Raw genomic sequence first — 12,309 nt, forward strand, 5'->3', positions numbered from 1 at the left:
ATTTGGTAATTACTGGAAGAGAGATACATCTGGGCAAGAGAAGGAGGCAAGAAGTGTGTTCAGGGATACCTTGTACGAGCTTGGGATCATCCGACAGAGGTTCTGTGTTTGCATTGTGAGCAGGTTGGAGGCCTCATAGGCCCACTGACCTTCACCTTTAGATCCAAATGCTTATTGGACCTAATAATACTTTTGTTAGCTTGAAGGACATGTTGGAACATATCAGTTTCTGCCATGAGAAAATTCAAAGTTTTTTTTTTTGTTTGTTTTTGTTTTGTTTTGTTTTTTTCCAGATGCTTTGCTTTGAGAGTAGTGACATTGTGCCTGGCTTTAGGGAGCGATCCAATTTGTGGATAAACCAACGATTTGTTGATGGCAATTGGGAAGGGTGGTTATGACAATAACATAACAACAAAGCTAATGTCTATTGAATGAATATAAAGTGTCAGAAACTGTGTACGTTCTTTATATGCAGGACCTTGTTTAGTCCTCACCAAACTTTAGAAGCAGTATTTTATTTTTACCCTATTTATATTTGCAAAAACTGTAGTTTAAAAAGAGCTGGAGATTAGTCGGGTAGACGGATGTTGGGGAGAAGGAACAGGACACTTCATGAGGGATTAAACGTGGAGGAAATGTGACATTGGCTTAAACTTTGCCATAGCCCAAGAGGACAAACCAAGTTCCTGGAATTCTAAGGAAGCTCCCAGCAAATCTTGTGGAGGTTGATTCATTCCTTCACTTACTCAACAAATTTGAGTTGTGTGTCTGCCATTTTGAAGCTATGGGACTAGGTACTTTGGATCAACAAGGAACCACAAGCCATCATCTATCCATTCAAGTCTATGGGGGGACAAGTCACATGCAAAAGCAAAACTCAAAAATGGGGTAATAATAGTGAACTCTGAACTGGTGGTTTACTCTGCACCGTGCATGTGCTTTAGAGGCTATATTTCATTTTATCTGTGCCAAAACTTGTAAGTAGGCCTTGTTATTATTCCCATTTTGCTAGTACACTTTAGAGAACATAAGGAATCTTCAAGGTCATAGAGTTAACATGTAGAGTCTGCGGAGGCTCCATTCTTATCCCCATGCTGCCTCCACAGTTTAAATTGAATTATTAGGAATACAGATGTGAGAAGCATGGTAAGAAATTATTAAATATTATCCATAGATGTAAAGATGAAGAAAGAGTGTCATGGAATAAGCTTGCAGATGAGATGGGATGCAAAGGAAGCTGAGGAAGAAGAAGACAGAGGAGAGGAAGTATCAGAGAGGAAGGGGGAGAACTTGGAGAATGCCACAGCGGTAATCAAGGGAACGCATCACACCACTATAGCGTGATTAACAGAGGGGTCAGAATTCAGAAAAAGCCTTGGCTTTGGCCATTTGGTGGTTATTAGTGACATTCCAGGGAGGCTTTTGGAAGGAGAGTAGAAGCAGGAGCCAGATTGCATTGAGTAACTTTTGAGTAACCATTTGGCAGTACGTTGTTAAATCTAATAATATAGTGGCCCATCAGGCAAAACAAATGTGGTAAGTGGGCTGTATGAGAAGAAATCAGATTGGGGAGATTTGTTGGCAGACTGGGGGTCAGTGTTGCCTGATCTTTCAATTTTCCACAAGAAGCTGGAAATACAGAAACTTTTGGGTGATATTTCCTGAGTTCTAGATGTTAGTTCAATACTTAAAAAATATAAAACTCAATTGAGAGCTAACCATAACACATCTGAGGGCTGACTTTGTCCTACCAGCAGCAAGCTTATGGAATCCTCTTTTTAGAAGTTTAGAAGTGAAATGAGGAAGCATCTCAAAGCAGCAGCAAGATCAAGGAATGTTTAAAATCATGTTAGAGGCACGTGTGTGTGTATGTGTCTAGCGTTGTTTGTTTTTGTTTTCTTGGAGTGAGTAAATATAAACTCACTAAGGAGGAGGATTTAATGTATAAATAGAGAGAGGCCCAAAATATCAAGAGAGGAGGTGTCTGGAAAAGGAAAGTGCTTGTGGGAGTGGGAGGAATCAGATTAAGAGGTCAATTGCAAAGGGAACATCCCTACTATGAGAATCCGAAATCCAAAGTGTTCCAAAATCTGAAACATTTTGAGCACTGACATGACACTCAGTGGAAATGTTCACTGGAGCATGTAAGCTTTTGGATTTTTTGGATTTGGAATGTTCAGTCAGTATAACATAACTATTCCAAAATCTGAAAAAATCCAAAATCCAAAACACTTCTGGTCTTGAGCATTTCAGATAAAGGATGCTCAACCTCTGTTAGAAGGAGGAGAAGATGCAAACAGATGGAGTGATGGGAAAGCGAAAAGGCAGAAGTGAAGAGAACCTCCCTCCTTTATACATGTGGTTAGAGGATGTATTACATGACTGGAGAGGGGCTCAGTTGGAGCCTGGACAAATTTTGTGATGGCTGCTTAGGGAGGTAGTGGCTAGAGTATAGGGCACTTAGAACTGTCAAGTAGCAGTGAGGACCTAGTTTACTTCAGTTCATGAGTATCTATTTATGTGAAACCACTAAGTGCAGAAGATACAGAATAGGTAAGACTCAAATACTGCCTCTGTGAGCGTATGGTCTTACTTATATTCTGTATCTCTAACCTGAGCTGATGAGCAAGTTTTTCACATTTCTTTAATACACTTGCTATCATTGCCACTTTGTTATACCTGTGAGTTACCTCTACTATTTGCTCAGTAATTTTCTTTAAATCACCTCTTGTTTTACATATAAAGATAGAAAAAAAGAAGCTATATATCAGTACTTATACTTTTATACTGTATTTGTCCAAACAATGCATTCTTAAAAGTAGTTTTAAAATACAAAATTATTTGACATTTCCATGTCACCTGAAATAATCTTGTGTATAATTGGTAGAACATACACCATGTCTTGGAAACAATGAAACTGGTTGGTTGGTTGGTAGGGTTCTTTTGAGACAGAGTTTTTCTCTTGTCACCCAGGCTGGAGTGCAATGGCGCAATCTCAGCTCACTGCAACCTTCACCTCCCGAGTTCAAGCAATTCCTCTGCTACTGCGCCCAGCTAATTTTTGCATTTTTAGTAGAGATTAGGTTTCACCATGTTGGCCAGGCTGGTCTCAAACTCCTGACCTCAGGTGATCTGCCTGTCTGGGCCTCCCAAAGTGCTGGGATTATAGATGAGAGCCACTGCGGCTGGCCGGTAGACTTCTTTATGTCATTCAGAGCAAGGATTTTTTTTTTCCATGTTAGAGTATATATACATGGCCTTGGTTTTTTTTATACAAGCTGGTCGGTTTAGATGGCCTGATCTGAATAAAATGGATAAAGGCAGGGACCTCTTTGCCTGACAATTTTAAAGCGTTGCTATTTGAATGCCAAGAAGTTTGAAGCTTCACTGCAGAGACTTCCAAATTAATCTACTCTGGAAAAAAACGAAAATGCCATCAAGTAACAGGAGATTTGTCAGCTGCTCTGCTTACACTTTTCATACAAAACATAAAGGTTGGTAGATTATAGATGAAAGGTCAGTTCAGCAAAAAAGAAAATATGTCAGACAATCTCATAACATCGGTAACAGAGGATGGAAGTTGGAAGCTACTCTTGGATTCTCGGAAAGAGATGAGTTTGTTGGCGATGTGTAAATATCATCACCTTTTCTGCGGCTCTTCATTTTGGTGGCTACCTTTCTTTGTGAGTCTCCAAAATTTGATTTAAAAGACACCAAAGATGCCTATCTTTCTGAGAAAGATTTACTTTGCAACAGTTTCACTTAAAGAAAAAGAAAAAACCTGGTCTGAAGGGGGAAAATATACTTCTTTTGCCATAGTGGCTAGTCTCACCTACGCTGCCCCCGAACCAGAGCCCTAAAATGCGGATAAATTGAGAAACCCAGGCTTCCTGCAAAAGCAGTGGCGCATAACGAAAAGGTTTACAGTGATTGCTTCATTGTGAATTATTAAAGGGGAACTGGGCAACTGCAGTTTGATTTGTACAGGTAAAATCCTTTGCTCTAAGAATCACACAGTTAGGACCTGCCTTGGAACAGATTGCTTCCTGGTAAAACATTTTAGCCTGTTCCAGCTTTAGGAGCACAGGTGAATTGGGGTGGGGAGCAATATTAGGCCCATAGGGTCACAGAGCCATGAATTAGAGTTGTAGGACCTCTCACAAATTTCTAGCATGTGCAGTGCTGGGAATTTTTGCACATGAAGTGTGGGAATTGTGTAAAATACCACCATTCTATCCAAGCAGCTTTGCTATGTACATCACACTCCTAATTACTAAATTCGCATAAACGTGCATTTGAGGGAGGCTTCCTACTCGTTTGTGAACTCTTCAGCATAGCCTTGCAAATAATGGAGGCCAAAGACGTGACACACAGCACTGTGGGCTAGTAGTCAAAGATATCCATTGATACTTGGCCTCCACGTTTCTGGTTTCTTCTCTCTGCAGTGTTATTTTCTATCAGACTGCTTTCCTCTATCTCTTAAGCCTCCCCATTGTTGCCCTTGCTATATATGCAGTTTTATTATTGTCAGAAATCTAAGAATTAATAGCTAAAGAAAAGGCAGTAATATTACAAAACATGATCTGGCAGTCTTCAAAACTGCTTCAATATTAGCAAATACGTTTGCGATGTGCTGCTGAGACTGTGTGGACTTCACAGTGTAATCTTTAGAGTTTGAATTGCCGAAATCAAGAGGACTGACGACAGAATTTGTTTCCCTCATTTCCCCCACAAGATTATCTTCCCCACTAAGCTTTCTTAATGAAATTATTGAGACTCTGGCTTGCTAGTAAGAACCAGTTCTTACAACAAGTGTATCCATTTCCTGCTAGTGGTAACTTTAATTCTTCCTGGAATAGCAGGAAACATTAATTTTGCATTGGACCCACAGGTCTCAGAAAGCTAGAATTAAGGTGCCATTGTCCCACCCTTTTTTCCTCCAAAATAAAATAAAAGAGCAGCAGATCAACAGTGAGCCTTGAGGGATGGGTAGAGTAAAGGAAAGAGCATTAATTTCAGGTGGGGACAGCTGCCTGGCACTATCTCCCTTTGGATTTTGGTTCTTATAGCATCACGGTGAGTTATTAATATGTATGACCTGTACATTATTCAAACATTATAAATCTATGCAGAAGTCTGGTGTTTGGGTTTTCCTTTATAGCTTTCATTCTTCTTCCCAGAATTATCTCATTTTGATCGGGAAACTTTTGAATAAAAAGCACACACCTAGAACTCACATTTCCATACCATAAATATTAAAAGGGTTAAGCTTTACAGTTTCTTCTCCCATCCCAATGGGAGGAAAGTTAGCCTTCTAATCAGGGGGCCTTACTAATGTTCTTTTTATTCACAAGCCAAAAGGTAAACTTAATATTAGAGTTGAAATATGAAATTGTACTATGTGGTTCCTTTCATGTATGTCAGTCTTGGAATATTTGACTATGCCATGTCTTTTGTATGAAGGATGTATTAAAAATCTAGTAGTTATCTGAGTTATTAAGAGTAGGTGGTTAGATTATGTTTTGAGGACCAAACTAGGTACAGACCTTCTCTTAGGGATCATGATTAAAGTGATTTTTACTGGATAAATATAAAGTGTGGATTCATCACAGTGAATAAGTAACATACAGAAGAGGGAAATGGAACTAGAAAACTTAATGTCTTTTTAGCAACGTTTTAGCTACTTAGCAGCTTCCTATCTCCCGTTATTGTCATTTTTATTAGCATAAAGGAGTAGTCATAAATTCCGGTTCACATGGAAATGTAAAGGAATGTGTGAGCTATTTCATTTGGGTGAGCTGTCTGCTAATCACATAGTCTTGGTGGTTGTACTTTGTGATGGGAAATAAACGTGCTAATTGGTGCTCTTTTTTCTTATTTCAGGAAACCTGCCATATGAATATAAAATAGTGATTGCTGGGAATCATGAACTGACATTTGATAAGGAATTCATGGCAGATCTTGTTAAACAGGACTACTACCGTTTCCCCTCTGTGTCCAAATTGAAACCAGAGGACTTTGACAATGTTCAGTCCCTCCTGACAAACAGTATTTACTTACAAGATTCGGAGGTAACAGTGAAGGGATTCAGGATATACGGTGCACCTTGGTAAGTGATGATTCAAACAGTTTTCCACATTGTTTTTTAGCTCAGCACCAGTAAAACATGGCTCAGACTTAGATGCTTTAAAGGACAATGATTAGGATGGAAGGAAACCTTATTGCTGCATTTCCAACAAAATACATACTGTACTGCTGCAAAATGCAACACTTGTTTTCATTGTGATAGAAAGCCCTTTAGGCAAGATCAATGAGAGTTAAGGCTTTCCTAGATATATACTGTCATCCCTCCTTTGGTATCTATGGGGGATTGGTCCAGGACCTCCTGCAGATAACAAAATTCCAGCTTGCTCAAGCCTTTTATATAAAATGGTGTGGTATTTGCATATAACCCATGCACATCCTCATGTATACTTTAAGTAATCTCTAGATTACTTATAATACCTAATATAACATAAATATGATGTGAATCATTGTTATACTTTATGGTTTAAGGAATAATGACAGGAAAAAATATCCAGCACAGATGCAATTCTTTTTCTAATATTTTCTTATTTTTTTTTTTGAGATGGAGTCTCTCTCTGTTGCCCAGGCTGGAGTGCAGTGGTGTGATCTCTGCTCATTGCAACCTCTGCCTCCCAGGTTAAGTGATTCTCCTGCCCCAGCCTCCAAAGTAGCTGGGATTACAAGCGCTCATGACTGCGCCCAGATAATTTTTATATTTTTAGTAGAGTTGTGGTTTCACCATGTTGACCAGGCTGGTCTTAAGTTTCTGACCTCTGGTGATTTACCTGCCTCAGCCTCCCAAAGTGCTGGGATTACAGGCATGAGCCACCGTACCTGGCCCTTTTTCTAATATTTTCTATCATTGGTTGGTTAATGATATTTTCTATCATTGATATTTTCTATCATTGGTTGATTAATGATGCAGAATCCCTGATCATGGAGGGCTGTCTGTATATGTTTATGCTACTGGGTCCAGGTGAGTGTCTATGTGACACAGAAGGATTTGAGAGGAGGTCACCATGCTGCCCTTTACACAGATTCAGCTACTCTGAACATTCCATCAGCCTTAGGTAACTCATTTCCCTCTCATTTTGTACTTGAAGCAGCCATAAAATATCTTGCTTAGATTAGGGTTTCTCAAATCTCTCTACACATCAGAATTTCCAGCTCTGTAGAAATACAGATTCTGAAGCCCCACCTCCAGAGACTCTGATTCTCCTTCCTGAGATGAAGCCGAGCAGTTCATATTATTTTAAAGTTCCCTGGGCAAGACTGATGCACAGGTGGTCTGGAAGTTACTGGTTGAGAGCTGGGGCTAGAATTCCTAGAACTAAGCTCTGGAAAACTTAAAATGGGCATATATCCCTGGGGGCCAGAAAAGAAGCATGTCAGTCCTGACTCTATCAGTTGACAGTTTTCAGGTTTTAAAGGAGTTACTTCACAGTGCCTGAGCCTCAGTTTTTGCATCTCTAAGAGGTGAAAATGATACCTATTTTAGAGGGTTATAGTGAGGATAAGATAGGTAAAGTTTGCGGTGGATTTAAGAGAGTATCACGTAGTTTGCTTAGGTTGTGAATTATAATTTTTCTGGCCTTGGGCTTTTCCACTAAGTATTTACATGAACTTAGGAAAGTCATTTAGGTCCTAGAGTCAGTTTTTTAAAATCTTTAAAATGGGAGTGTTAGACTAAGTGATTGTCAATATTAGCAAGTTCTAGGATTTTTCTGAGGGTGTATATAGAGCAGAACTAACCTGTGTGTGTATATAGAGCAGAAGAACTCACCTTTACTCATCCAATACAGAGGACTACCCCAGTCCTTGCCTAGGAGTTGTGGATAGGACTGGAAAAAGACAGGCAGACTGAATTCAAATTGGCCACTTTACTCGACAGTTTGGCCTGTCCTCTGTAAATTAAAAGGCTGAGATATTTTCTATAATTTTTTTCTAGCTTTACGAGTTGGTATCCAGAAAGACTGGTGAGTGAGTACAGGAAGTACATTTCTGTTTAAAATCAACCCCAACAATGATTTTGAACTCTTAATTAAGTACTTCCTATATGCCAGGCATTGTCCTGAGTTTTTTGTATATGTGTTATTTAATCTTCAAAATACCTTTAGGAGATGGGCACTACTACGATTCTCACTTGATAGATAAGAAAACCCAGGTGCAGAAAAGTTAAGTAATTGCTCAAGGATCGCCACAGATAGTAAGAGGTTTGATTTGAACCTGGCAAGTCTGATTCCAGGGCATATAGCATGACTGAGGGGTGGCGTGGGTGGGGATGTGGTATTGGTGGTTATAATCTGCAGATCTAGTTTATACCTAGCTTTAGTAAGGTGTGTCAATTTATTTTTAATGTATGAGAACATGGTAAAGGGTAAGAGCATAAACAGCAGAAATCAGTCCCGTCAAACTGTAATCTGAAAACTTATCTCTGGGTCATGTAGGATGTTGATATTAGCATTTCTGGGTAAAGGGCAGGAGAGAGAGCATTTCCAGCTTCACAGCCCAGTTCTTAATGACTGTGCAGTAGTTGAGGGGTGACCTCTGATGGGCAGAGACGCTCTGCATGCAAGATCAATTGTTTAAAAATAATTTAAGATTACTTTTGAAAAATCTTTAAAAGACACAGGACATTTCAGGCTATTCCTGAGCAAGCAGGACATTCAGAGATCCTTGGATTGATAGTTACAGAAATGATGACAGCAACAAACTTCCTCCATTATCTGAGCTGATTCAAATCTGTTTAGAACAGGGTTCAGCTAAACCAGATTACAGCTATGATGAATGAGGGAATGATTTTGGTCCTCAGGCGGATCTTGCAGCATCTCAAGAAACTGAACAAACAGAGTACTTCAGAGATGTGATATGACAGGCATGGTCTGTTTTTGGTGGTGGTGTAAACTGCAGACAAAGTTTATATCTGAACTGGATGGATGTCATTTAAGATGTTTTAATTTTAATACTGGCAAGGATAGCAAAGTCAAGAAAATAAGCACTAATCAGTCTTCTGAAATGTTTTCCTGAAGTTGGCATTAAACGTAATGTCTGTTGAGATTTCCACAAAGCTTCAACCATTTCCTATTGAGCATCTCTTTACAATGAGGGAGATCTGTAAATGGTTTTTGCCCCATCCATGGGAATTGTTGATACTTTGTATTTTGATCAAGAATACAGAGGTTGACAAAATGCATATTTCAGTTTAGTCATATATTTTGGGGAGGCATCCATAGTTTGGATCTCACTGTGAATATATTTCGTCAAAATTAACATTCCCAAAATTACTGATAATCCGAACATTGATTTAGGAATGTCTGCATTAGTGTTTCTGTGCTAGGGAGAACAGTATTTGCCATCTCTACCACTTATACAGTGGAGTGGGAATTTGGGTGCATTTCTTAACATCTACCTGGCTCTGTTTCATCTCTAAAATGGGAAAAAACATTATAGTTTCATGGTTGTTAGGAAGATAGGATTAATGCATCCACAGCACATAGAAGATTTCCTAGCATGGAGTAAACATTTAATAAGTGTTACCTATTACTACTAATAGTGATGTGTTGGTGTTTCCAAAGTACTTTATACCTTTGTCAGGCTTCATAAGGAGACTATAGAACTAGGAGTGAGATTGAATGAGTTTTATCCCTAGTTCACCTTCTGCTCATTGGATAATACTAGGTGAGTCATTTAACTTCTTCATTTAGTTGTAAAACATGAGGAATGAGGTCTACCCTAGTTTCTTTCACATGCCACCCACTTAAATGGTCGCCAAAGTTACAATTTTAAAAGGCAATACGTATTTGTGAGTATGCTTGAATTACTTTAATATCTTATACAATTTTTAACCTCGTTTACTATTAATTTGCCTAGAAGCAATGTTTTGAGAACTTATGCCATAGGTATTACTTTTCTCCCTTCAGAAATTAGATTTTTTTCCATTTCTGAGATTTACCCATAGGTGAGTTCCTGCTTAATAACCCAACAGATATTTCAACCCAAATAATGTAAATTGATTGTTTGATTTCCCAATTTTTTCAGTGACTTTTTTGGAGGAAGTATTAAGTTCTGCATTGCTGATACTGCTAGTGGTTTTAAAAATAGAAATCAAAATAAGAACCCTAATATTAATGATTTCCAGCCTATCATAGGTTTCTCAAAAGCAAATGCCATCAGACTAGGAAAATAGCTATAATTCATGTATTTTGAAAATATGGATTGTGACTTGGTCTAGCTATAGAAAAAGAATATTAGTCTGTATTCATTACACATTCATAACTTGCAGCACAGCTGAAAGCTACCTCAAGACTAGGGAAAATTAAAGTAATAGTTTCTAATTTACAATTTAACAGGAATTTGTATGTAGAAAATAACTTACAACACACCAGAGCATTCATATACGTTTGCAACCGTAATGTTCTGTAATACTTACTAGATCCCCAAGGAAGAGGCTTTGAATGTGGTTTGATGGGTCTAAAAATTCAGTGGCCTAAAGTGAAGACATTTTAAGTGGGATGCCAAGTCTAGGAAGGAAAGGGGATTCCTTAGATGGGAGGGCAAGAGTTGATGACGTCTCTGGGGGCACTCTTACCTCAGGAGGCCTTCAGGCTGGTTTTCTGGCTTCTGTATATATTACTTCATTATCTTATTCTTCCAAGAATCTGGAAGAAAGGCATCAGGCATCTTTTTTACAGTTCAGCCACAGATTTGCTTCACTTCTCCTAAAGTCATTTTCTTTTTTCATTCTTTTTTGGGAGTGCAGAAGAAGAAGGTCTTTTGTTATCAGGCAGGTGGGTCAGCCTCATACTTAGTTCTTACCACGGGAGAGCTTGTGGATTTCTTGCGTACCTAGTATTGATTCTCCACCACCAAGACGGTGCCCAATTTTGTCTTTGTGACTCACTCTCAGCTCTGGAATGTCTTTCCCAAAGGCTGAGTATGCTTAGAAAGGGGAAGAAATTTTAATCTGTCACATATTAGCCACTGTGGTAACTAATGGCATGTCCGGCCAGGGTAGAGGGAGGGTAGAATTTTGAAATCATCTTTGTATTTTTGATTACTGAATCTGCAGCCAGCTTTTTAACACAAGCAGTTTGGGGTAAACTCGCTTGTGGGACTAGGCTCTTCTTTTGCTCTTTTGATACTAAGATACTGTGCAGGAAAAAAAAAAAAAAAATCCACGTACTAATTGATCGGCAGCCAAGCTGCAAAAAGTGAAAGGTCTATATTCTGCCGACTGGAGCAGAGCAGTTGTATTGTTCAGCGAAAGCCTGCACCTTGTTCTTCTCTTGAACAGAAATACAGAGCTGGTCTCCCGTGGCTTTTAATGAATATGAGTGGGGCTTTCCAATGTCCAGGAATTTGATCTCTAGGCTGACCAAGGGGTCAGGAACAAAGAGCACATTTTTTCACGTTAGAGTGGACCCAGGTGTAATTTGTCAGATTTAGTAACTGTGGAGGAAGTGCCTTAACTTCTCCAGCAGGAAAATTAGATCAGGTCTAGGCAGTGTAATTCTAAAATGGCTGAAATAGGAAGAGAAAGTCCATTGAGTCACATTTTCAAAGGAAGTGTGAGCAGGATTTGTTTTCCCTTCTCTCTTCCCCTCATTTCCTATCATAACCATGTTGAATTCATTCATTCATTTAGATGTAATTTTCTCAGCATTTTTCAAAGTGGGAGTGGAGTGTTGATTCACTCTCTGCAGCATTTCTAATTGTTTGCACACAAATAGCTACAAGGTTGCTCACGTTTCCCTTGTTCTGATCAGTGCAATAGTACTTTATGTTTATTCTGTCAGAAAAGCTTCAGATGTTTTTATTTCCAATTATAAGTTTCGTAATGCATCATGTATTTTGCTGACAGTCTTCAAGTTCTTGAAATAGCGTACAAATTAACAGTAGATATTGAATGAAAGGTTTAGAAAACCAATTGGCAACTCATATGATAGAATTCAGATACAGGGATGGGTGGAATGGGCTCATTTATTTTATTTTCACAGTCATACTTTGTAATTAACTTGGGCAAAGAAAAAAAAAAGAGGAAGAAGAAGAAAGAAAAGAAAGAAACAGCTCCCTGTTCAGCAGAAAAATTGTTTGGCATTAAAGAATGAGACTATGCAAACAATGTTGGTTCTGTATCACATTTTCAGAGATTTCAGCTTTTATTCAGGAGGGTTCAGAAAGGTATTGGCACAGAAAAAGGTCTTGTGTGTGTGTGTTAAACAAATACGCACTCTGCTCTTACAT

General features: G+C 38.7%; 1 protein-coding gene across 5 annotated transcripts in view; it reads left to right on the forward strand.

Moving 5' to 3' along the window:
- The window catches only part of MPPED2 (metallophosphoesterase domain containing 2), a 177,316-nt gene that overhangs the window by 87,306 nt on the left and 77,701 nt on the right, over positions 1 to 12,309 (forward strand). For all 5 annotated transcript variants that reach the window (XM_032283671.1, XM_032283669.1, XM_032283672.1 and 2 more), the window contains exon 4: positions 5,884 to 6,109. In XM_032283671.1, coding sequence (XP_032139562.1) covers positions 5,884 to 6,109 — 226 coding nt within the window. The remainder of the gene's footprint in view (positions 1 to 5,883; positions 6,110 to 12,309) is intronic.

This window comes from Sapajus apella, unplaced genomic scaffold (genome assembly GCF_009761245.1).
Source record: "Sapajus apella isolate SASKATOON/1434 unplaced genomic scaffold, GSC_monkey_1.0 scaffold14, whole genome shotgun sequence".
In the NCBI taxonomy this organism is placed as follows: Eukaryota; Metazoa; Chordata; class Mammalia; order Primates; family Cebidae; genus Sapajus; species Sapajus apella.